Raw genomic sequence first — 25,171 nt, 5'->3', positions numbered from 1 at the left:
CAAGGCTTAACACAGCATCTGGCACCTGGCAGAGATACTCAACAACTATTTATTGAGTGGACAGATGACAGCTATTTAAAAAGAACACAGTAATACCAAGAGAGACTAAAGGGAATTGGGTACAGACCTGCATTGAGGCTCTGTGAATGAGGTAGAATTCCAGTTAGACCTGAGAGCTTGTAGGGGTGGAATTTCAATATGAGTTACATGAGCCTGGGGTACGTTTGATTAAACAGCTAGGAGTCCAACATGCAGTTATTAAAAAAGTTGGACCAGTTGGGCTGGGGATGTGATCGAGCGGTAGTGCGCTCGTCTGGCCGTGCGGCCAGGGTTCGATCTTCAGCACCACATAAAAAAAAAAAAAAAAAGATGTTGTGTCCGCCGATAACTAAAAAATAAATATTAAAACTCTCTCTCTAAAAAAAAAAGGAAGTTGGACCAGTTGCCTCTAAGTTCTTTCTCAACCCTGAGATTCCATTCACTACTATTTTTTTAAGCTTTTGCCTAATTTTTAAATTTTTTTTTTTTAGTTTTTGATGGACCTTTATTTTATTTATTTGCATGCAGTGCAGAGAATCAAACCCAGTGCCTCACATGTTAGACAAGCACTCTACCACTGAGCTAAAACCCCAGGCCCTCCATTCACTATTGGTCTATGAATTTGACTGCTGGTGAAGTCTGCCCATTGGCTCAGCATCTCAGCACCTGAGACACATAAAATGACATTTGGGAAGATTTTACCTATAAAGGTGATTGACATCATTTTGTGGTGGAACCTAAAAGGCCAGGGAAATAATTCATGCTTAATTTTGTAAGCCAAGTTTTCCCTAATCTTGAAAGTTTTGGAGCATGAAAATAACAAATCTTAATGGTGCGTGATTCATTTTCAGAACCTTATGGAGTTAAACACAGTTCAGAAGTCAGTAGTGTTCATATATGGATGCAATGTCTTCTGGAAAATGGGAGAACTGATATGTTATTCCTTCTCAAATTAACTGAATCCCCCCTGCTATGAGTTCTCCTACACTCTGTGTGTGCAGATGGGGCCGGAGTCAGGATCAGTGCTGCCAAGCCCTGCACTGGTGCAGGATAATGCTATAGCTATGCTTACAGACCAGAACTTTTAAAAACACAAAATACAGTAATTATGGCTTCATAGCACCATACTGGATGGATAAAATAAAACAATTAGTCATCATCTAATTTACTGATAAAATGAGAGTGAGCAACACAAAAGTAGAATGCTGTTGATGCCATTATTGGGGATTTTTTTGAAAAATTGTTTCTCATCTCCCACTGGATACTGTGCACTATGATGAAGTATTCATAAGTGTCAGTCTAAAATGGATTACAGTTCTGTACTGTTTCCTGTAAGTATATAGTATAAAGATCTGGACCATTGACTGCATTTGAAAAAGTTTAATTACCATGTCCAGGAAGCAAGTCAAAACAGGACTTGAGCTATATTACATTCCATTTAGAAGAAAAGGGAAAAAACACAGAATTTATGAGACTATGAACAGTGATTCTCAAGCTAACTTGTACCAGGCCAGACTTTCCTGGAAGGCCTGCTAAACACAGATTGTAGGTCCCACCCCCAGAGTTTCTGGTGCTGTTGGTCTGGTGGAAAATTACAGTTTTAGAGCATAAGGCCTTTGAAGAATAATATTTTAGTTGTAAATGGTTTACACAAGCTAGTCATAGCTAAACATTTGCTTTTAGGTGAGTTATAGTCTCTGGCCTATTTTTGATTTCTAGTCATCTTTATTCTTGATTTTCTCTCACTTAAGAGATTTTTTTTTGAACTCACATGTACCTATATCACTCTCTGCTCTATTTTGTACCTTTGGCAACAAATATCCTTGAAAGCCTTCATTATGATAATGCCTCTACTTTGTAGAGAAAAATTGGCAAGCTTTACCTGGGTCTACTTTCTCAGTATTTGGGATCTGAGACACTTCTAAGACACCTATGTCCTCAGTCACAGGTTGACTCAAGAGGCTGGGCTCTTCAGGATGGTTCATATTTAAATGATGACTCAGGAGGCGAGGCTCTTCATGAAGATTTCTATTAAGATGATTTGTGTTCTCTTTAGGAAAATCATCTTCATGGGGTGGCTGCATCTCTACAGGGGAGAAGAATGCATTGAGCCAGCTGGATGACACTATCTACCCCCACTTAAGCCCAATGATCAGCACTCCCCCTCAGCACACAGCTCCAGATACCTCAACACTGCCCTCCTTGTCCTGGCATGCACCCATGAGAACAACTGGGCAAGGATATGGGAGGGTTAATTGTTTTCATCCCATTTAAAGGATGACTGAACTATACAGTCAAATTTATAAAGAAGCCTTTAATCCAAAGTATTTCATAAACAAATACATTTATGATAGAGGCTTCAATAACTTAACTTCCCTTGGCAAACCAACATACACCCACATGAATAAATGTGTAGAAGAGAATTCTGGTCCAGAACAAAAATGTGAAATGTCTATTCTGCTCAGAAATAACAGGAACTCTTTCATCTACAAGTGTGCTGGTCTCACCGAGCCAGTATAGAGAAGGGAATTCCGTAAGTCTAGCTTGCTAATGTGACTTTCAAATATGTTCCAAGTAACCTAGGAGCCAAATGGTGAACCTATCTCCTTCCTGAGCTCAGGACATAGACCAATAGGATCCAGAGCAAAGATTATCTCTTTACAGCTTCATATTCTACCCTGAACATTCACTTGTACTTTGCATTCTTATCCAAAATATATCTGCTTTGATTAAATGTACAACTGTTTTCTTCCCCAAATTATCAGGTAAAATTAGCATTCTTGGGATGTAAATTTTCCAATGGCTTTATGTCCTTCTAGAATTCTTATCATATACTCTCAGTTGAAATATTTCATTTTGAAAAACAATGGATAGAGATGATCAAATATGAAACCAGGAAACAGAAAGCTTTTATCAGGATATTGGCTCATTGTCAGTTTGACGAATATTTAATTGAAAGGCTTCTATGTGTCAAGCACTACATTATAAGGCTTGTCATCCTGGTTCCATCCTTGATTAATATGAATGCAAGGACCTTAGAACCCAGAGGAGTAAAACCAGAATAAGTGACCTCTCCCCCAAGAGACTGGAAATAGCATGGTATCCACAAAAGATAAATGCTGGGGAGGGGAATTCAGGCAAGCTATCCATTAAAAGTTATTCTAGGGCTAGGCTTGAGTGACAGAGCACTTGCCTAGTGCAGGTGAGGCACTGGGTTCGATCCTCAGCACCACATAAAAAGAGATTAAATTCTAAAAAAAAAAAAAAAGTTATGCTAGTCACTCCACACCCACATGATCTAGTACAGATATTTTATGATTAAGAAATTATGTTTAATAAAGCCCTTTTATAATTTTAACATAAAATCGGTACTGTTAACAGGTCTACTTTTGTGCATTAGTTTCTCAATTATATCTTTCTCTTTAACTTTTTATAAAATTTCTCTTTGAACATGCTAACCAATCCCAACTGTCCTAAAGGAAAAAAGAATAAGCAATGTCCTTTCATGCTCTAGCCCAAAAGAATGAATAAAGGAATATATGGGGCTCCTGAGTCAGCCTTCTTTCTCCTGTAGGCACATGGAAACTGAACAGAACTTTACAATAATACACAAAAACACCTGGATGGAACAACTCCTTTTCTCCAGCTCAAGCCGCAAGCAGGTATTTACCTTCAGCTTTAGTCCAGATTTCCTCTAGAGGCGCTGTTATCAATGGAGCAGTCTTCTCCACTGTGGAGTGCTTGTACCTCACAAAATAGATCAAGTATTGGATATCATCAAGCACTGCAGCCTCTTCAAATATGTTACTTTCCTTTATTCCTATGTCTCTAATATCATTCACACGATTATCAAGCATTTGCTCTGCTATGCTCAAAATGTGTGACTCAGAGGCACGGAAGACCTTATCTAGAACTTTTTCCACGTTATAGGGCAGGCTCTCCTGCTGTGCCGACTTCAGCTTTAATGACATTTCCTGCAACATGGCTTCCAGTTCTTGGACATCAAAGTACTTCAGGAAGCGTTGCAAGGACTTTTGTTCTGTAAAGAAGCTGCGGATTATGGGCAAGTCTTCCTCCTGATCGCTAAGCTCTGGCTTTAGGGCTATATGTGGACTCTGTGGGAGTATATCATCTTCAAGATCTGCATAAGCAGGGCCCTGGCTTTCTGCATCCGTGATATGCCCTATGTCCTCAAGGTCCTCTTTTGAGATTTCTTTTCCAGTAGCCTTTTCTGTAGACCCTGAAGTGTTCAGATGTTCCTTAGGGTTGTCTTTTTCAAGATCATCAGAATTTTTATCCTGAAATACTTCACTTATCCCTGAAGTCTGAGTGTTTTCCTCATCACTTCCGTCAAAGAGTCCCTGGGCTTCCTCATCTGCCAGAGGACTTTCCTCCTTTCCCATTTCCATATCACCTCGTTCCTTGTCCATCATGTCTACCCTTTTGGCTGTGGTTTCACTTTTCTTAAAAATCTCCCAAATTATACTCATTTCTTGTTTGTTTTCTTTGGTTTCCAGATCAGGATTCATAGTCTCTAAAATTGCTTTCTCAAGAACGTGCTGGTTAACATTCTGAATCCCAGAATGTTTTTCTTTTGACTGTTTTGCACTTACAGCATTTTCATCCTCCAGTAGCTCTTCAGGGGGATAATAATCCTCCTCTACTGATGCTGGCCTTTCGGTATGGAGACCCGGTACTTCTACCTCATCAGTTTGCTCTGTTTTTTTAATTTCCTGTGTCCCCTGTGTTGCCTTATGCTGAATCAATTCTTCAGCCAAGGACTGCTCTTTACCCTTGTCCTTGGAAAGCCCTATCTTCTCATTTACATGACTAACTGTAACAATCACATCTCTTTCTTGTTGCCAAGAAAAATTTTTTCTGGGACTGTGGACCTCTTCTTCCGGTTCTCTTAACAAACCAATTCCATCTGGAGAGGAGAATCCAGATTGATTTTCAGTTTTCAGAACTAGTCCCTCTTTAATTTCCTGAGGTTGATGCTCCACTGAGTCTATGTGCAGGGTTGGTGTATTTACTGAACCTGGCTCCTCCATTCCATCTTTGGATGCATCATTTTGATTATCTCCCAGGAATGTTGCAATACCCAAGGATTCTGGTGGTTTACTCTGTTCTTGGGTATTCAGACTCCCTACAGCTTTATGTAGAGATTTATTCTCTAAGCTATCTTCCAAAATCTTCTCTCCAGGTGAAGAGAGTTCTTCATTCACTTCTTTTGAGTCTTTTGAGATATGGATAACTGCTTCTTTTAGGTCATTCTCTTTGTTTTCAAAGGCTGATTTTAATGTGTCCTTGCCCTTTTCAACAGCTGGCAATGAGCTGAGCTTATTGCTTTGGGGAGAAGTATATGCAATCATCCCTTCTATCTTCTCATCCTCTAATTCTGAAACATCTTGCATCAGGTGCTTCTTAGGCTCCTGAACATCTGTCTCTTTTCCTTTAATATGAAGTTTGATGTCCACTTTTGGCTCTTCATCATTATCTGTCTTAAAGGTTTCCACAAAAAGACCATATTCTGCACTTTCAGGATAAATATAATCTGTTGCTGCTTGTGGTTTCTTCTGTTTTCTATCTGGAACTAAAGCTTCCTCATCTTCTTTTTCTTCTTCTGAATAAGAATTCCCCAAATCCATCATATCTGTTTTCTCGTCACCACCTGTGCCAATAAATAAAGTATCCTCCAAGGTTGTCAGTATATTTTTGTCATCATCCTTGATGCCTGGGGGCAGAGTTACCTCAACTTTATCTTCTTCATTTGAATTCTGCTCTTCACCTATTGAATATTTCTCCACTCCAAACTCCACTGGGAATTTCATGCCTTCTTCACTTATAAAGGTTAGTAATGGGAGCTCCCCAAAGCTTTCCTCATTCTCCTCTTCTTCCTTATCAAATGCATAATAATCAGCATCCAATTCCTCATCATCAAAATCTTCGTCTAATGAAGTCACCAGTCTGGTTGTCTCATAATCAGACACAAGTGCATCAGCAGTATAGCCAAATTTGGTTTTCAAGTCTAATGTCATTTCTTTTTTCAAAAGTGTATAGGCATTAGTCTTCTGTTTGTTTGAGACCTGAGAACTGTTGCTGGTTTTGTTGTTTTCACTTTCTGGCACTTTCAATTCATCTTGTAGTATTTCTTCAAAGGGTTCAAATGAAGTTTGTTCACCTTGAGCATTATCTGTTTGACTATCTGCATGAGGATGGTTCTTCTGAGCCAGAAATTGTTCCTCAAGATCCATAGTGTTTTCTGAGAATGCACTTTCAATTTGCTCTGAGTTTGCTACTACTGGTTTAGGTTCAGGTTCAACATCCTGGGAGACTTCAGGAAATTGTTCCACTTTTTCTATAGCTTTCTCAGAATCTTCATTTGCAGAATCATACAATTCCAAAAATCCTAGAAGTTTTTCTACACTATAATTATCAAAATCATCTCTTCCACCATCAAAACAGACAAAATCTGTCTCCTGTAAGGAAAAGGAAAACATTAGTGTGTCAATAACAAAGTGTCACAAAAGCAAACTCATCCATGCTCCCAAATTCAGGATTGGTTCTAAAGAATCTTTGGGGTCAACCAGATTACCCTCCTCCAATCCCCATTGACTAACTCCTTCTATGGCTGAGTAAATCTGTCTTTTTTTAGACTACAGTGTTAGAAAGTCTATTCTTTCTTTCTTTCTTTTTTTAACATGGGTCATATTCTTTAAAAAGCATAATGAGTAAAAATGGTGACAATTTGGTCTCCAACAGCCTGACTCTTGGGTCTCTCTCAATTTGCTCTGAGCATAAGTAGGGAAAGGCAAGGTATCACTTGTAGAATCCTCCAGCTCTAAAATCTACACCTATGTTTCAGGAATTTAATTCTTAATCATTTGCTCAGGAGAAGCTGGAAGATCCTGCAGCATTGAGAAAGATGAATCAGTTTTAAAGTATCTTACTGAGATACAAGTACATTTGATGGAATAAAGAATGATATTAAGGAGGCTCCTCACATTATAATTACCACAAGAACAAACTGAAAACAAGATTCAACAAGTTATACACCTTCCTCTTCATCAGGGTTTCACAGTCACTAAGACCTCTCTCAGGACTATCTATATATTTATTTAGTCTTCCTTCTTGCCACTAGTAAGCAAATTGACATATAAAAGGAGCCATAGTATGAATGGAATTTTTTTTAAAAATTTCCATCTCCTAATTAAATCTTCATAATATTCTGTGGGGGTTCTGGGGGTGGGGGAGGCAGTTCAATGTAGTAGGGATGAGTGATTTCCTCTCCCCATCACATGCATTTCTAAGCCATGAGGGATGCATGTAATGGGAAACATAATGAAAAGAGAGAGTTCAAAACAAATGAGTTCTCTGTAATCAGTGAACTGCTGTCACAGCTTAAATCCCAAGAACTAACTCTCTTTACCAACAATGAAGACCAACAAGCAACAGAAGTGATTTTATGGCCCCTGAGATTATGAAGAAATTTTAGGAACAGCAACAACAAACAGGATGACTTTATCCATTCACCCCATCTAATCTAAGAACTATCCTAGCCTAGCAGCTTGCATATTCTACAGCCACTACAAAGAGCTGCCCAAAGATGTTTCAATGTTGGTGGGCATCAATTACTACACAATTTAAAACTCTAGAAAATAATCAGCTGAAGTGAGAATTCTAGAACACGAAATCCTTTCAGTCACAAAATCAATTTAAGTCAGAGCACAATACAGGAATGCTGTATAAAGGAAGCAGTTGGGGCCTTAAAAGATCTGAGACTGAACATCACCTGAAACGCTCAGGTCCCCTTTTCCAAATCTATAACATGACTACGATCCCATATATGACTAAGAATAAGAAAACCTTTGTAAGTACGTATTTCTAGCCTAGTATAAAAGTTAGAGTTTATTAATTTAACCTAAATATATTTACAATGTCTAATAACTATCCAATGAGTAGTTTTCAAGTTGGAATACCTCCTTTTGCCTGTAAAATGAAATTATTTACCTCTTAAATTTAATAGCCAAGTACAAATATATTACATTATTTATTTTTCACATATAAAACAGAAGAGAAAAGCCCTATAGTTGAGTAAACAGCCTTCTATAAGAATATCTGTTTCAATATATTAGAAAACTCTCAGATTATAATATAATCACCCTTGAATGCCTTTCAAACTTTTTTTTATAGGTAGTCTGATTTCAAATGAAAATCTGATACACAAATGTTATAAACACATTATAAAACTTTCAGAAGCAGTTAACTGAATATAATGGGTGGATTTATAAGCCAGTTTACAATTGAGAACAAAAAAGAAATCCATAACTTACATCTGTTGAAATTTGTAGCTCTTCTTTAGTATATTCACAAACTACCTTGATGAAATCTTTCGGAAAATATCCAAACATATGGTCAACCTATAGTGCAAAGGAGACAAATATAAAATAAATTCTGTACAAGGAATATAAATAAGAGATTCTCAGAAGTGGCAGGAAATATACACATAATAGATAGGTATATGGTATAACCAAGAAAGAAAGTTGCTATAACAATTACACTGAGATTATTATTCCAGATAAAAATTAAGTACAGAACTGTTAAAACAACATTTCCAACCACTGAAGTTCTTTTTTACATTAACTTAATTCTCAACACAGAGCATATAAAGTTAAGACTTCTGAAGTAAATAAAAGATCTGCATAGGAGATTATTGTATATTATATGGTCAAAACTATATAAATCAAAGCTGGTTATAAATGCAATTCCAAATAACCTCTAGCAAGAATTTACCTGTACATTTTGTAGCATTGCTCATAAACCAATATTTATGTCTTTCTTAACCAATACACAACAGTCATGAAAATTAATAAGTAAAAACAATACAAAATCTCTAAAATGTATTACCACTATAGCAAATGTATTGATAGTATATGCTTTCCTAGCTTTTTCCAAATCTACTTTTACAAGTACTTGGGGAGAAAATAAAATTACAATATAATGCATACTAAACCACATATCAAGCTTCAGTTTCACCCAAAATAAATCCTCTGCAGAAAAGAACCCCATTTATTTTCAGCACCAACAGCTAAATTATATGAAGTTAAATAAAGTGTACAAAAGGTATATAAAGTTCCCCTGAGAAAGACACTCTTATTACTAACTACTGACTAAAAGGAACAGAAGATTCTTGCCAATAATTAAAGGAAACTGATAGGCAAATCAAACGCCCAAAAAAGAAAATTAAAAAAGGCATCTTATCACTAACTCTAAAATATCCCCATTCATGAATGTTCTTGTTATATCTAGAAACCATCTGAGAGCCAGTATTAGTGGTAGAATACTGCCATGAAGATTAGATAAGACGGAGCAATTAAAAGCTTCATCACTGGCAGATAAAGTCTGAGACTCTAGAAAATCAACAACATTGCAGAATGAAAACTAAAAACTCAAAAGGAGAATCATTTTGAAAACTAAAGAGTTTTTAATTTCCTAAGTATAACATTCATGACATGAGAGGCGAGTCTGAGGGGAAATACACTTTTCCCTTCTGATGAAAATTCTATTAAGGTTAAATTTGGAAAAGGAAAAAAAAACAGAGATGTATGGAGAAAGGAATCACATTTATCTCTTCTTAATCTGTCAATTGAGACCATAGATTATATAAAGCTCCATAATTACACACTGGGTGGTATCCCATTTCTTGTGATATGAAAAAAAAATGATGCAGAATCACGGAGGCTCATGACTGGAAATAATTTTTATACCTAATTTTGCTTCCATACATCATCCCTGCCGAGGTGCTGCTGATTTGATTTGTGGGTGGGGAGCAAAGAACTGCCACAAGAGAACAAATTCTGCATAAGCTACCATCAGAACAAATGTACTTAAGTGCCACTGCCCTGAAAGGAAATATTCAAAAGGAAGATGGATTAGACAGGGGTCCTTTCCTAACTGAGTTTTTCACTTTATAGGGAGCTAAGATAAAACACAACCTGACTGAAGGCAAAGAAGACAAATGAATGCCACAGGAGCAATGCAAACAAAGTGCCACTCAAACACTCATCAGTCGGCAAAGATCCTTTCTGGTCAGGTGCTGAAAGCAGGGCTCCTCAGGAAGACAGGATGAGTGCTGCCACCCAGAATGGCAAGAGTCCTAGGGATGAACATAGTTAACAGGCTACAATGTGACAGGAGAAAATGTAAATCAAGCCCATTTATCCAAAAGTTCAAAGAAGGGGAGAAAGACGACTATTGTATGAAAAATGCCACTTAGGTACATGGAAAAACAGTTCCAAGTTTAAAGATTACGAATCCTATTTGGTATACTTGAAAGAAACAATAGATGGTTCTTTATATGGAGTACTGCAACTGGGACTCTGTCTAAATATAAAGTTTGTACCTAAAGGCACCAAGTTTCAAGATCATTCCCTAAGAATCAGAAATGGCAACAAAATGAAACTAGTTTTCCCATAGGGATTACTCTTATTTTCTGCTGTGTGGTATTTTATTTAGGGTGAGAACTTTCAGGGATGCAACCCAGAATATCTCTAAACTGGAACATTCCTACAGTCATCAAAGACCCTTGCTACTATTTTAAGTAAACAATCCACATATCACATTTAAATGAAAAGGACAATACTCATAAGTCTCTCAATGAGGTCACTCCTAGTAAATCTCCCCATTTAAAATATCAAAGCATGATATAAACAATGTCATGTCTTTCATCAGAAGATCCATACAACTGGCTAGTAGTAGAACCCCTGGGGGAACCTTCAGGCATAGATTATAGGAAAAGCAGGAAATGGATGACCCAGAAGTTGCAAAAAAGAAAAAAAAAAGCACATAATGACATAATATTCTGCTTTTTTAGAGTAAAAACAGCACAAATGATTAGGTAAAATACACAAAAAATCAACTTTAAATATTCATGCCTGAGTTACTATCTTAGACTTAATTTACAGGATTAACTCTAATGTTCTTGAATCCTTCCCTTTTGAAGCAGCAAAGCTAAGAATTGTCAGGTTTTCACCATGACAACCTTTATGATGTGTAGAGCCTTCTGGAACTTGATGTGAGGGGTAGCAACCACAACCAGTTCAGTTCTGTTTCAGAAAGTCTACTGACTTTCTATGCTGTGCCAGGCCTAAGGCATGTTAGGAGCACAGGGCCTGGCAGAGAGGATAGGTTAACTCTACAAAGACCCCAAGAAATCAGTCATTTAAATCTACACTGCTGAAAAACCCATCAAAAGTAAGAATATAACACCTGTCAAACTTTTACTTACACTTCTGGCCCAAAGTTCTGGTGATACCTCTGCCAGTTTATAGTAGACATATACAGGGTCACCTTTTTTAAAATTCACAAAACGACAATCTGGGCCTCTGAAATCTTCAAGAGCTTCACCTCGGTACATTAACACTGTATATGAACATTGAAAAAAGAAAAACAAACATTAGAATTTGATTTTTCACAATCCACATTGACCCATCAGGAAATATGAATCCCACTATGAACAAAAATCAAGTTTTTCCAGTACTCTCTGGAATCACTTTTAATTCACCTGCTCAAAGTATCTAAAATTCTTTGAGATTTTATTGCTATAAAATACAATATTCCCTGCAATTAGACAAGGGAAAAGGAAGCTTCTCTATTTTTCTTTGTGCTGAGAAATAAAAAGCAATGTGGCTACCACCAATCATGGCTGGTTTCAGTGAAACTCTTGGTTCTTGCAGGCCTCAATTTTTTTCTTTTTCATAATCATAAAAAGCTTCATTTTGCAAATATGTAAATCCAAGTGTAGACACGGACAGGCTTAAGTATGGCTTCATGCAGAGGTAATAGGGAGGGAAGAGGGAAGAATATCCAGGAACCCCCAAGGGGTTAATTAACTTGAACTAACCGCTAAAACACATTACCTTTAAGTGGCTGCAAGTGCTACCATGCAGCCATAAACACTGTCAATTTCATTTGCAGCAGAGTTGCTGTCTCTGTGTTCAGGATCTGGGTAAATTACCAGGAAATGTATTTTCTCTGAGCAAATATTGTTGACTATATCCAACATTAAGATTGTTTCAAAACATCCTCATTCGTATTTTTTTTTAATAAACAAAATCAGAAGTGGGTATCCTATCTGACAAGGAACAAGTTTAACCATGAGAAAAGGTCACGCAATACCTTCATGCTTAAAATGCAGGACTAGAATCACAATTGATCTAGAAACTGGTAGAAGCAACATTTTTCTTTTGGTTGACCAAATACACAGTTTCTGATTTAAGATGAAATGGACAATAGATGTATGTAAAAAGCACAAAGAAGAAATGGAAATAACACTTTTTCTAAAGGCCAATTAGCAGTAAAATACACAAGAATGTGTGTTTTATAAAAATATATGTCTGAGGAACAAACACAGATTTGGAGAGGGTAACTTGTTATTTTGAAGCTAAAATAGGACTATTTTCAAAACTGTCAGCATCCTAATTCATATATAATTAAGAGGCCAAGTTGAAGGTGAGAGACACTTTAAGGTGGGGAATTCTCATCACAAGTGGAAATGGCAATGTTTCTCTTGTTCCCCCTTAGGTCATAGAGGATTTACAAATCAGTAATATATTAGGTGACAACATAATGCATACTATGGAGCACCTATTTAGTTATTTTTATTGGAGCACTTATTTAGAAGGCACACAAGAACACCTGACATACACACCTCACTACTTCCTACAACACAACACAGACCCACCTGTTGTGTTTGGTCACATCTGTTTGGACACAGGCCATTTCTCAAGTTATGTTACCCCACTGAACCTTACCAACACCATGTCTTAGTACCGAGGAAGCATCAGTGATGGGATTGTACAGGTAGCCCACGTAGGATAGCGCTTGATAGCCAAGAATAGCAAACATTCTACCATGCTGGAAGCCTGATTTTGTTCACCCAAAACTGAAAGGAAATATCATGGAAGCTGCTTTGCTTTTCTGAGTGTTTATTTACCCCAGCCTTAGGGTTACCTCTAGGAACTGCTTAACATATATTGGAGACATCTTTTTTCTTTATTGGAGTGGAACAATTCAAATTATAAAATTTGTTTTTGGTAACACCAATTTAGGCATAAAGAGCTCAATGGTAAACTTCTTGGCCTTTTAGCATGAATATTTTAAAATATGTACTGCTTACAATTTATGGACAACACGGTCATCAAGTTACAAGGTTACTAGAAACCAAGCGGGAGGCCATAAGAAGTATTCTGGGCCAGTAAATATATAGAGGAAAGAGGTTCCAACAACACTAGCGACTGAGTCTAAAACTGAATTGGCTTATAAAAATCTTGGAGTATTTATTATTGTTATTGCAACAAACCTCTTCATCTGAATCTGAATGGCTACATCCTCCCCACCACCCACCTCCAATCCAGGACTGGGAAGCAATTCTGTCCGCTTCCTGCGCACAGAAGAGGCTGCAGTTCCCAGGTGGCCAGTGCAGATCCTTGGCCTCTTTCAAAAGCAAAAGATTACTGGCCCACCTGCTACCCTACCTCAAATATGAAGGGAGGCTTCTATGCACAGAAATGACAGGATTGAAGCAGAGTCAGGGCCGAGACCTCGGAACACAATGCGTGCCTGGACTCAGTGCTCTTCCCAAGCCTAAACTCTAGTCCCTGTTAAAAGGCAAAACCAGCCCAATCCCCAGTGCAGCAAAAGGACAAAGGGGCCAGTGAGCCTTTCCCAAGGAGCCCCTCCATCAACCTGCCGCTGGGATTAGGGCCACCGAGCCCTGGAGAGCATCTGCCCTGATACTTCACCAGCCCAGGTTCCTGTGGCGGGGGCACAAAAGCGCTCTGCTACAGCGTGGGGAGCCCCGGGCGCGTGGCGCGCAACCCCATCACCCACTGAGATCCTAGGCAAATCCTGGAAGGGAATAAACTGAGAGCTGTCCCTGGGGAATCCTGTTTCCCAACCCCCGCCTCAGTCAGTAGAGAAAAATAAAACGCTGGCAACAAGTGGGAGTCGAAGCCCCCCGCAACCCGAGCGGGCTGGCCGGGGTGCCGGCAGAGCCGGAGGGGACACACTCAGGGTCCCGAGGCTCTTGTCACTCCTGCGCCCCACCCATCGTCCTGCAACCCCCTAGCCCAGCCCGCGGGGCTGGGGACTGGGGGGGATCGGAGCCCCATGCAGCCCTGAAGAGCCACGGCGGAGACCCCGGGCCGCCCGCCCGCCTGCGCACTCACTGCTGCATTCGTCGTCTGCACAGAATTTGTGCTTCCAGAAGCGCCGGCCGGTGCTCGGGTCCAGCTGGCCCAGCACTCGCCAGGTCTGACAGAGCACGAACAGCCAGAAGAGCAGCCCCGGTGCTGCAGCCATGTTGTGGTCACATCGGGGAGCCGGTGACGCTGTGGAGTAGGCTGCTGCGGGCGTCGGGGCTCAGGGGGCGGGTGGGTAGCGAGGCGCGGAGGGGCGGTGCCCGGGAAGGCCTCAGCCTTTCCCGGTTGACACGTCAGCAGGGATATATGGGGGTCGATGCACTGGCTCTACTGGGGAACGCACGGAGCCAGAGCTCCCCGTCCTTCTCTAGTGGAGACCTTCTCCTCAACTGAAGACCTTCTCCTCTAGTCGCTGCCGTGGCAACTAGGACTCTCTCTCGTCCAATCACCTGCCTTTGCTTCTGTGCCCTCAGAAGCCACCCTCTGCGTGATTCCATTTGTCACCCACCCATCCCCCGCCACTCCGCCAACTGGTCCTTTCTGGCTTTCCTCAACATCTCATTTCTGGTCCATCCTGAACTAGCCTACTCCACTACTCCACTTCACCATCACTCCCATCCCCCATTCCAGGTCTGGTACCTCCTTTTCTGAACTACCAAATCCCACCCATGACTTGTGAGAGCTAGTCTATGGTTCCAAGCTCCCTCCCTTTCTAACTCCTAGAGGTTCCTTGAAGCCCCACCCCAAGATCCCTCTGATTAGGAAAGGGGAAAGTGGGAAAGTGAATGGAACTGTGAGTGAGGGTGTAAACTGGAGACTATGGCCTGCTTTTTTTAAGGCGGGGACAAGTGAGGGCAGAGAGATGGACAGTAGTCTTCGGGCTAAGATCTTGAGATTCTTATCTTTATCCATAAGGGAAGAAATCATTTAATTCAACAGCATATTTTTAACTTTCATTTTGTGCTACCATTCTTGCCAGATGCTGGACAAAGCCCTAGCATGGTGTGGATGAAAATCAAAAGACAAGATATCTGGTCCTGGTCCGAAAAAGTCCACAACTTAGTGGGAACCAACTGTCAAAACCGAGTGTCAGAGAAGAAAGCTATTAGCTAACATTTCTTGAACACTTTCTTTATCTCCAGTTGTTATTCTGAAGGTTTTATACATATCAATTCATTTAATCTTCATAACAATAGTACCTTACAGTAGTAGTAGGTCCTATTCCAATCCTTATTTTAGAGTAAATTGAGGCAGTCACACATCCAGTGAGTAATGGAGCTAAGTTTCAAACCCAAGGAGTAGACTCCTTTTCATCACAACCCATCAACTAACAAGCAAATGTTGTACTTTCTGACAAGAGGAGCAAAATCTGATTTAAATCATAATATAGCTGAATTACTGATATGTACAGTTAAGGGGGGGAAAGGCACAAGCTAGCCAGCCCAAGGAAGAGTGTCTGCAATGCTCCCATCCTTGGTGGAGCCATTCTCATTTGTCTGTGACCAAGGGCTTGTTACTATAGTCTCTGCTAAAGTTATTCATCAACCTGCAACAATGAACCCATCAGTTGTTTCCCCAAATTAACTGAATCTTTAAAACTTAGAGAAAAGAATGTAGTCCACCATGTTCATAATGTTAAATAAAGAAAACAATGGAAAAAAAGGTGTGCACAAACATTTGTCTACAGGGGCCATGAGAAGTCCCCGTTGGTCCAGTGTACTTCTGTGCTTTCTGGAGAACCAGTGGATCATAGAGAGGAACTGAGTCATTCTTCATTTCTTTTCTACCATGTATTTATTATGTTATAAAATGCATCTAGTAGGCATCTCTAACAACATGTTGAAAACTGAACTCATTTTACTCTCAAAATCTGCTCCTTTCAGTCTTCCCTATCTCAGAAATAAGAATGACAATTTAATTCCCATTATCCAGGTGCTCAAAGCCCAAAACTTACAAACCATCTTTGATCTCTTTTCTCTCACATTCCAACTCCAGTCCATTAGACAATATTATGTCTTTATTTTTATAATTTTATTGAGATATAGTTGACCTACAATAAATTGCAAATGTTTAAGGTGTACAATTTGATAAGTTTTGACATGAATATACCCATGAGACTATCACCAAAATCAAAAGAGTCTTTCATCCTTCTTTGTAATCCCTCCCCTCTCCTTTTATGGCTGTCTCCAAACATCTCCTGTCATTATAGATTGTTTTGCATTTTCTAGAATTTGATATAAATTATACAGCATTTTATTTATTTGTTTTTCTGACTTCCTTCTTTCCAAGTAAGCATTTAAAACAGGCCCAGAATCTGACCACTCCTCTGCATCTGCTAAGCCAATATACAGGCCAAACCCACATCATAAGTTACCTGAATGATTTCCATAGCCTTCTTCTGTCCTTGCTTCTGCCCTCATTTTCCCCCAATATCTATTGTCCTGATGGCAACTAGAGTGATATTTTTAAATATAAATTTGATTGTCTCTCTCTCTTCAAAATCTTCCTGTAGCTTCCCATTTCCAAATAAAAGGCAATGAGTTTAGCCAGGCCTGGTCGTACTCATCTGTAATCCCAGAAGCTCAGGAGGCTGTCAGGAGGATCCTGAGTTCAAAGCCAGCCTCAGAAATGTAGTGATTCCCTAAGCAACTCAGTGAGACCCTATCTCTAAATAAAATATTTTAAAAAGGACTGTGGGTGTTGCTCAGTGTTTAAGTGCCTTTGGGGGTTCAATCTCTGGTATCAGGGAAAAAAAAAAGGAAAAAAAGCCATGACTTTATTATGGACTGCCCTGCCTTATTATGGACTGCTCTTAATCAATGTGACTCCCCTCATCCTTTTCTCCCCATTTCCTAACATTATTCTCTTGCTCTGTTAGTTCCATTGAAATACACCAAGCCCACCCCTGCTTCAGAGCATTTACACTTGCAACTTTGCCTCAACCTTAACTCCCCAAATCATCTGACTATCTAACTACCCCCTCACTTTATCATGTCTTTGTAACAGTGGCATTTCATGTGATAAAGGCCTTCCCTGGCCACCCTACACAAAATAGAGCCTCTTGCCATGACTATCAAGCCCATCACCCTTCTTTCTCTTCAGACTTGCCTTACCACTTTAGACTTCTCTTACTACTTGCCTTACATTTGTTTATCTACTTGACTGCTCCAACCCAACCTCAAACACAATTTCCAACACGAGCAGGAAATTAGTTGTTTTGTTCACTACTGTTACATCAGTGACTAGGGAAATGCCTAGAATGTATGAGAGAGTTAACAAATGATTTGTTGGATAAACTCATGGTTCCAATGATATTATAAATATACTACACTATTAACCTAAACACATATATTAACTATTAAGCCCCCATATATAAATAGTACTGAGAGGACATAAGCTATGGGAACAAGGCATTTAAGGTCCACCTCTCAGCAGCATGCATCCTCAACTCCAGGAATGTACCCCTGAATGTTTGTGTTGAATAAAAACATAGTTGTTGTGGAGAGTAGTTGTTTGGTTACATGATACTGGAATATTTAAGCAGATCTTTAAAAACTAGTTTTAATTTTTTCTTATTTTTCTTATTATAGAATATGGTATGTTGTAGAATTTTTCTTATTATAAAATAGAGATTAATGATAATTCATTGGTGGAAAAATCGGAATAGCAAAATGATCTAATTGCATATTCTTGATATTTACTTTGACTCATAATCAGATATAATTTTATATGCATAGTTAGTGCTTCCAGTTACTGAATAACTAGCTGCTTAGTTTGTAGAGTTTTCAATATTTTGATTTATCAGTATCATTTTTTAAACTTATTGCTTTAAAGACATATTAACTAGTCTGGTGGATAATGAGAAGAAAATTTCTCAACTGGCCACAATAAGGTAGTGGTAGTTCTTTCTACCAGGATACATACAATTAGTGGATGAATCAGCATTCACTTTTACTCATAGCATTTAAATATGTGGCATTGATGTTTAATATAAGGTTATGTTAAAAACCTTCAGAAAAGTAACAGGATAGAATGTGGTGGTGATTCTTGGCATGGAGATAAATAATCTCAAGTGCATTATTCTTTAATACCTCAAAGGGAATTCTTACGGGGTAAGGGTTGAGTAATTGTTAAAGGTAAATGTATCCAGTTTGGGTGGAGGGGACATAAAATTGTAAGTATAAAGTGTTCCTAATGTCAGAGTACAATCTAAATGAGACAAGAAAAACATATCTGAAACAATTAATTGGCAGCATAATAACATATACCATTGGAAACTTGTGAAGGCACTTGCCTAGGAGCATTCAGAAGGCCTAACATTGCCGTTACCAGGAAGAACCTCATCTATTGTAAATGATGTGCCAGAGAATAGTGTTAAACATTATGGAGGACTAAATCTCTCCAAGAGGGGCAACAGATTTAGCCTCACATATGAAACATTGGAAAAGTGGACAAAATACAAACAACAACAGTTCTCAGATATTAGATAATAAGCAGCCTAAGAGTGACCTCTAAGATAAAGTTAAGCATGAGAGATGAGTGCTAGGATTATCCCAATTTACTCCCTGGAAAGAATTTTTCAGGCCACATTCAGAGAAGGGAAACTCAAATAGAAAATCTCGTGAGTTGAAGAGATGGATTTTAAAGTCTGAAGAGACCGATGCAGCTAGAAGTCACAGATCAGAGTAAAGGAGAGAGTAGAGAACTGCAGAGGGAAAGAGAGTGTGTACATGTACTAGCTCTCTAGACATCTATGGAGAATTCCCCTGAAGTCTGTGGCTAAGCAACAATGGGCACACATGTAAGGCCAGAGAAAGAATCTTCAGAAAGAAACAGGATGGAAGGTGGTGCTGATTTTTGGCACGGAGATCAATTTTTGTAATCACCAGCTGGAATGGAAAATCTATAATAAAAGGGCATCAAGTAACACAGTCAGTAAAAGGCAAAAATTAGCCCAAAATTGAAGGTAATTCCTGTCTAGCAGAATCTTAAAAAGATAAAAATGTTTCCAAGATAGTTCAGAAAAAAGCTGTACACAGCTCAAGAATATTTAAAAGAATACAAAATATGTTTCCAAGATAGTTCAGCAAAAAGCTGTACACAGCTCAAGAATATTTAAAAGAATACAAAATATCCAATACTCAACAAGGTAAATTCACAATGTTTGGAATCCAATAAAAATGTATGAGGCATGCAAAGAGGTAGGAAAATATAACCCATGTTGAAAAGAAAATTAATAGAAATCATCATTAATTACACTGTGATAGAGTTATTATACAAGGACATTAATACAGTTGTATACCATATGTTCAAGATGCTATGGAAAAGCATAAGCATGTAAAGGAGAAAAAAGAAGATATAAAAGTGATCTAATTCAAACTCAGATAAAACAATGGCTAAGGTGAAAATTACACTGAATGAGATTAACAGCAAATTCTACATTGAAGAAGTCAATATCAGCAAACTGAATATGCAGTGATAAAGACTCCCCAAAATGAAACACAGCTTCAACCAGTCCAATATATGTGTTATGGTAGTTCCTAAAAGAGGTGAGAAAAACACATTTGAAGAAATAATAAATAAAAATGTTCCATATCTTTGAACACTCAGATTCAAAAAGCTCAATGAACAAGAAAAATGATAAAGATGACACAAATATACACTAAATGCTTAAAACCAGTGCTAAGAAAAAAATTGAAAAGCATCTACAGAAAACAGATACCATTATGTACAAAGGAGTGAGAGTAAAATCTCAAAATTTATTCAAGAACCATGCAAACCAGAAAACAGTACATCAATATTTTCAAGTGCTGAAAGAAAAAAACACTGACATCCTAGAATTGCATTCCAAATGAAAATATATTTCAAAATGATGTAGTCTTTAATGCAAAAGAATTAAGTTGAACCCTACCCCACATAAAAATTACCTCAAAATGGACCACAGACATAAATTTAAGAACTCAAAATGGACAACACATATATATGTAAGAACCAAAACCAAATGTAAGAAAGCATAAGTAAATCTTGGAGTAGACAATGACTTCGTAGTTAAGACACCAAAGGCCCAAGCAACAAAAGAAAAAATAATAAAGTAATAAACTTCATCAAATTTAAAACTTTTAAAGGCTACCATCGAAGAAAGTGAAAATACAATCATAGAAGAAAATATTTACAATTCATGTAGTTAGAATATAACTACCTAGAATATATAAGCAATTCTTATTGTTCAATATGAAAAGACAAATGGCAAGAAATTAGAATAGACATTTCTCCCAAGAAAATAAGCAAAAGCCAATAAGCAAATGAAAGGATACCCAGCACCATTAGGGAAATGTACAACCTCAGTGAGATACTACTTCACATCTATTAAGATGGTTATAATCAAAAAGGTAATAATAAGTTGGCAAGGATGTGGATCAATGGGAGCCCTCACACACTACTGGTAGGGATAGACTACAGACCTAAATGTAGCAGCTAAACCTCTACAACTTCTGGAAGAAAATATAAAAAGCTGCTTGGCAGAGACTCTCTCAGCCTCATGCTCTCTTTTTTCTCTCTCTCCTCTCAGAAATAGATCAGACTTAAAAACTTTGTCTCATGCTGGGCGTGGTGGTACATACCTGTAATACCAGTGGCTCAAGAGGCTGAGGCAGGGGGATTGCAAATTCAAAGCCAGCCTCAGCAAAAGTGAGGCACTAAGCAACTCAGTGAGACCCTGTCTCTAAATAAAATACAAAATAGGACTGGGGATGTGGCTCAGTGGTGGTATGCCCCTGAGTTCAATCCCCAGTACTAAAAACAACAACAACAACAAACTTTGTCTATTCTATATTCATTGTTATGGAAATGCAAAGGTAAGCTGACAGACTAGGACAAAGTATTGGCAAAACATATATCTCTCAAGAGAATGATATCTAGGATACACAAATGATTCTTGCAACTTACTAATAAGAAAAATGACCCAATTTGAAAGGATGGGCAGAAGATTTTTTTCTTCACCAAAGTAGATACAAATATGGTGAATGTGCACATGAAAGGATATCCAACATAATTTGAAATGTAAATCAAAACTGCAGTGTTATTACACATACAGTAGGATGGACAAAATTTAAGACTGATCATAACAAATGTTGACAAAGATGAAGACTATGGTATCTCTCTTAGAACTGCAGACTATAACATGTAGCACAAACAATGGCACAAACTGTTAGAAAACTGTTTGGCAGTTGCTTTAAAAATTAAATCACATCTGTCGAGATATTTACTCCAGAGAAATAAAAGCATACATCCACACTGAGACTTGTGCACAACTATTCATGGTGGTTTTATTTGTAATAGTCAAAAAATCCCCAATGTTGGACTGTGGGAACATGTCATGCCTCAGAACCCTTATACTCATATTAACCATATAGTAGACATTTGATTACTAACTATTCCATGGATGTAGAGATTGATTTTTTTACTGTTAATAGAACTTTTCTTTTATTAAATATAACAGCCAACAGAAAATCACATATAGCACAATGAATTATCACAATGTAAACATATCCACTAAACCCTAACCCAGGTCAAGAAATTGGACATCAAATGCACCTTCATGAGCCCTCTCTCATTGCTCCCCTAATTACTCCTCCTCTCCCCCAGAGTTAGGCACTATTTTAACTTCTAATAACAAGGATTAGTTTTGCCTGTTTTGTTACTTTATTCAGTGTAACCATACATATGTGTTCTTTGGTGTGTGGCTTTTTTAGCTCCATATGTATTTTTATAAGATTTATCCAAGTTGTTGAATGTGAATGTACTTCTTATTTTCATTGCTTAATAATTTTCCACTGTATAAATATAACCTGGTTTCCTTAAAAAAAAATCCCCAATGTATATCAATAGGAAAATAGATAATAAATTTTGGAAACATACTTAGCAAGAATAAAGAACTATTGATAATAGCAAAAACAGTGAGATTCTGAATGAAATAAACTAGACAAAAAGTAATATGCATTGAAAAATTTGTTTTTTTTTTTGTACTCCCTAGTACAAATATCCAAGGGTGCTCTACTGCTGAGCTACATCCCCAGCCCTTTTTTTATTTTATTTATTCATTTATTATTATTATTATTATTATTATTATTATTATTATTACTATTATTATTTTTTGCTATCAGAGATGGAACTCTTGGGAACTCAACCACTGAGCCACATCCCCAGCCCTCTTTTGTATTTTATTTAGAGATAGGTCCCACTAAGTTACTCAGGGCCTCGTTAAGTTGCTAAGGTTGGCTTTGAACTCCCAATTCTCCTGTTTCACCATTCTGAGCCATTGGGATTACAGGTGTGTGCCACCATGCCCAGTTTAGTTTTTATTTTGAAACAGAGTCTGGCTCAGTTCCCCAAGTTTACCTCAAACTTGCGATCCTCCAGCCTCAGCCTCCTAAATATCTGGGATTACAGACTCTGCCACCACCTCCCAGCAGATTCAGTTATATTTAAAGGTAGAAAGTTATAAACCAGGTGAATCCTAGTAAAGGTCTTAGTAAAAAATTAATAAAAATAAGAGCACTATGCTTGGTCACAATATGGTAAGTCAGAAAATGACAACAAATATCCATTTTCTTTCAGGTTGACCAGAACAATATCATTTCTCAATGGATTTCAAAGGGTCTCCTTCCTACTTTCCTTGCCCGCCCTCCCTCCCTCCCTTCCTTCCTTTCTGAGTTTTGGCGTGTGTGTGTGTGTGTGTGTGTGTGTGTGTACATCATCTTCTGTGCCAGTGTAAGAGGTTTAGGCAATGGATCAACCTTTACACCTGTGCCTAAGGACCCCAATCTTGGATCTATCTCCAAGGGTGGAGGTGACTCTAGATCCTCATTATAATCTCAAGAGTGGGAACTCCTAAAAAATAAACAGGTCTTTCTTGGTAACACCAGTTTCCTCTTTGGTAAGAGTTAGTGTAGTGGGAGGGTGGCAAGGGCCCTACACTGCCACAAAATAAATGCTAAAATGTATTTTGGTACAAATTGTAAACACTAAAGAGTTAAAAGTAAGAGATGAGTCTTGGGATTTGAGTTAGACCTGGATAAGTACATAGGATTCAGATTCTAAAAACAGAATAAAAGGCAAGTGAATTAAACAGCATAAGAAAGACTCAGCAGAAAGAAATATGTTTAAAGGACAGTAAAGACACCTCATTTTGCTAAGAGGAAAGGATTCTATAAAGGATGACATATTTGTGTGCTTAGGTCAGATTATGAAATTCCTTGAAAATCAAGCATAAGGATTTAGACTTAATAGAATAAAAATGCAGAAAATATTAGACTTTAAGTAAAGGGATCATATAACTTAAGTGGAATTTAAACAAGTATCTTGTCCTTAAATCCAGGGAAGATGGAGTTTTAGGCTGGGCATGACCAGTAGGGCTGAGGCATTCCCCACAATTAAAAAGTCATGTCGAAGTGTACTGAACTAATGGGAGTGAGTCATATACAAGGCAAGGTCTTCTGCCAGCATCTACTGTTTGTCTAGCCCTGACAAATATTATTCCACTTTCAACTGTAGAAAGAAAGAAACTCAAACATCTGAAATTGCCACTAATATATGACATGTATATGAGTTCCTGTTTCTGGTTCTGCCTAATTTACCTTGGCATTCTTTTCATGGAGGTCAAATATTTGGTGTGTTGAAATAAATGCAGAACAGATAATGGGGACATGTGGCCTATACATCTGAATTTCCACAGTGCACTGTTTGGCTTTTTTTAATATTTATTTTTTAGTTTTCAGCAGACACAACATCTTTGTTTGTATGTGGTGCTGAGGATCGAACCCGGGCCGCACGCATGCCAGGCGAGCACGCTACCACTTGAGCCACATCCCCAGCCCTGCACTGTTTGGCTTGATCCATTTAGTTTTCAGAAATATAAATTACTTCCTTACCAGAACAATAGCAGAAGTAAGGAATATAGCCAAAAGGATTGTAGTAAGAGTCAGAAGTCTAATTGTGTGACTATAGGCAAATCATTAACTTTTCTGAGTCTCAGATATTTCATCTATACAAATATGGGTCAAAGTTAAAATTGTGTAGTTCATTTTTTAAGAAGAAAATGAGATAATATATGAAAGATTGCCCATTTATGTGGTTTAAATAATTAAACAGCAAATATAGACAATTGACGAAGCAACAAAAGTCTTGGCAATAAATGCTTTCATCACTAAGGAGCCATTTTTAGATAGTGCCTACTCTGAAAACTGTTCTCTTCTCACTGAAACAAAGTAAGGCTGATAACATCCTCCCAAAGTGTGCTTGGAAGATCACAAGCACCTCTTGGAGGAGCCAGGGAGAGTGGAGGAGAAAATATGTTCTTTGGAATAACATATAGTCTACCAGAGCATACATTGAAGCAAAGCAAGCCCTCCTGAATCTTCAGCATTTTAACTGATGCATGCAGTACAAAATTATAAACAGGATCATAAACACTATTATGAAGACTACACTCAGTGGGGGACACTGATCAAACATATATGGGAAAGTAAGTTCTCTGCGATTAGTATGAAAGCTCAGTCTTACACAAATCCACATGAAATTTGAAATGGTTTGGAATACATAAGAGGATCAGTGAATGACATCAAACCCAAATGATGAAATAGAGAATCTGAACACGATCTTTCTCTTATTTCTCACTGATCCCTTAGAACCACCAATAGAAATATAATATTAACTCTACAAGTAAATTAAATTTTCTAGAAGTCATATTTTAAAAAGTAAGACAGATGAGCTTCATTTAATAATACATTTTACATAATTCAATATATTCAAAATGTCATCCTTTTAACTTGTAATCAAAATAAAAATATAACTGTTATTTTACACTCTTCATAATAAGTCTTTGATATCTGACTTATGGCACATCTCAGTTCAAACTGGGCACATTTAAAGAC

At 37.9% G+C, this 25,171-nt stretch overlaps 1 protein-coding gene across 1 annotated transcript in view; it reads right to left on the bottom strand.

The window, feature by feature from the left end:
* LOC143640629 (transport and Golgi organization protein 1 homolog) overlaps positions 1-14,400 on the bottom strand; it is a 39,365-nt gene extending 24,965 nt beyond the window's left edge. Inside the window, exons 1-5 of the mRNA XM_077108287.1 lie at positions 14,268-14,400; positions 11,327-11,460; positions 8,373-8,459; positions 3,710-6,518; positions 1,922-2,125 (exon numbers count right to left, since the gene is read on the bottom strand). Coding sequence (XP_076964402.1) covers positions 1,922-2,125; positions 3,710-6,518; positions 8,373-8,459; positions 11,327-11,460; positions 14,268-14,400 — 3,367 coding nt within the window. The remainder of the gene's footprint in view (positions 1-1,921; positions 2,126-3,709; positions 6,519-8,372; positions 8,460-11,326; positions 11,461-14,267) is intronic.
* Between the last annotated feature and the right edge of the window lie 10,771 nt (positions 14,401-25,171).

Source organism: Callospermophilus lateralis, unplaced genomic scaffold, assembly GCF_048772815.1.
Source record: "Callospermophilus lateralis isolate mCalLat2 unplaced genomic scaffold, mCalLat2.hap1 Scaffold_378, whole genome shotgun sequence".
In the NCBI taxonomy this organism is placed as follows: Eukaryota; Metazoa; Chordata; class Mammalia; order Rodentia; family Sciuridae; genus Callospermophilus; species Callospermophilus lateralis.
This window is presented reverse-complemented; position numbering and strand designations above follow the sequence as displayed.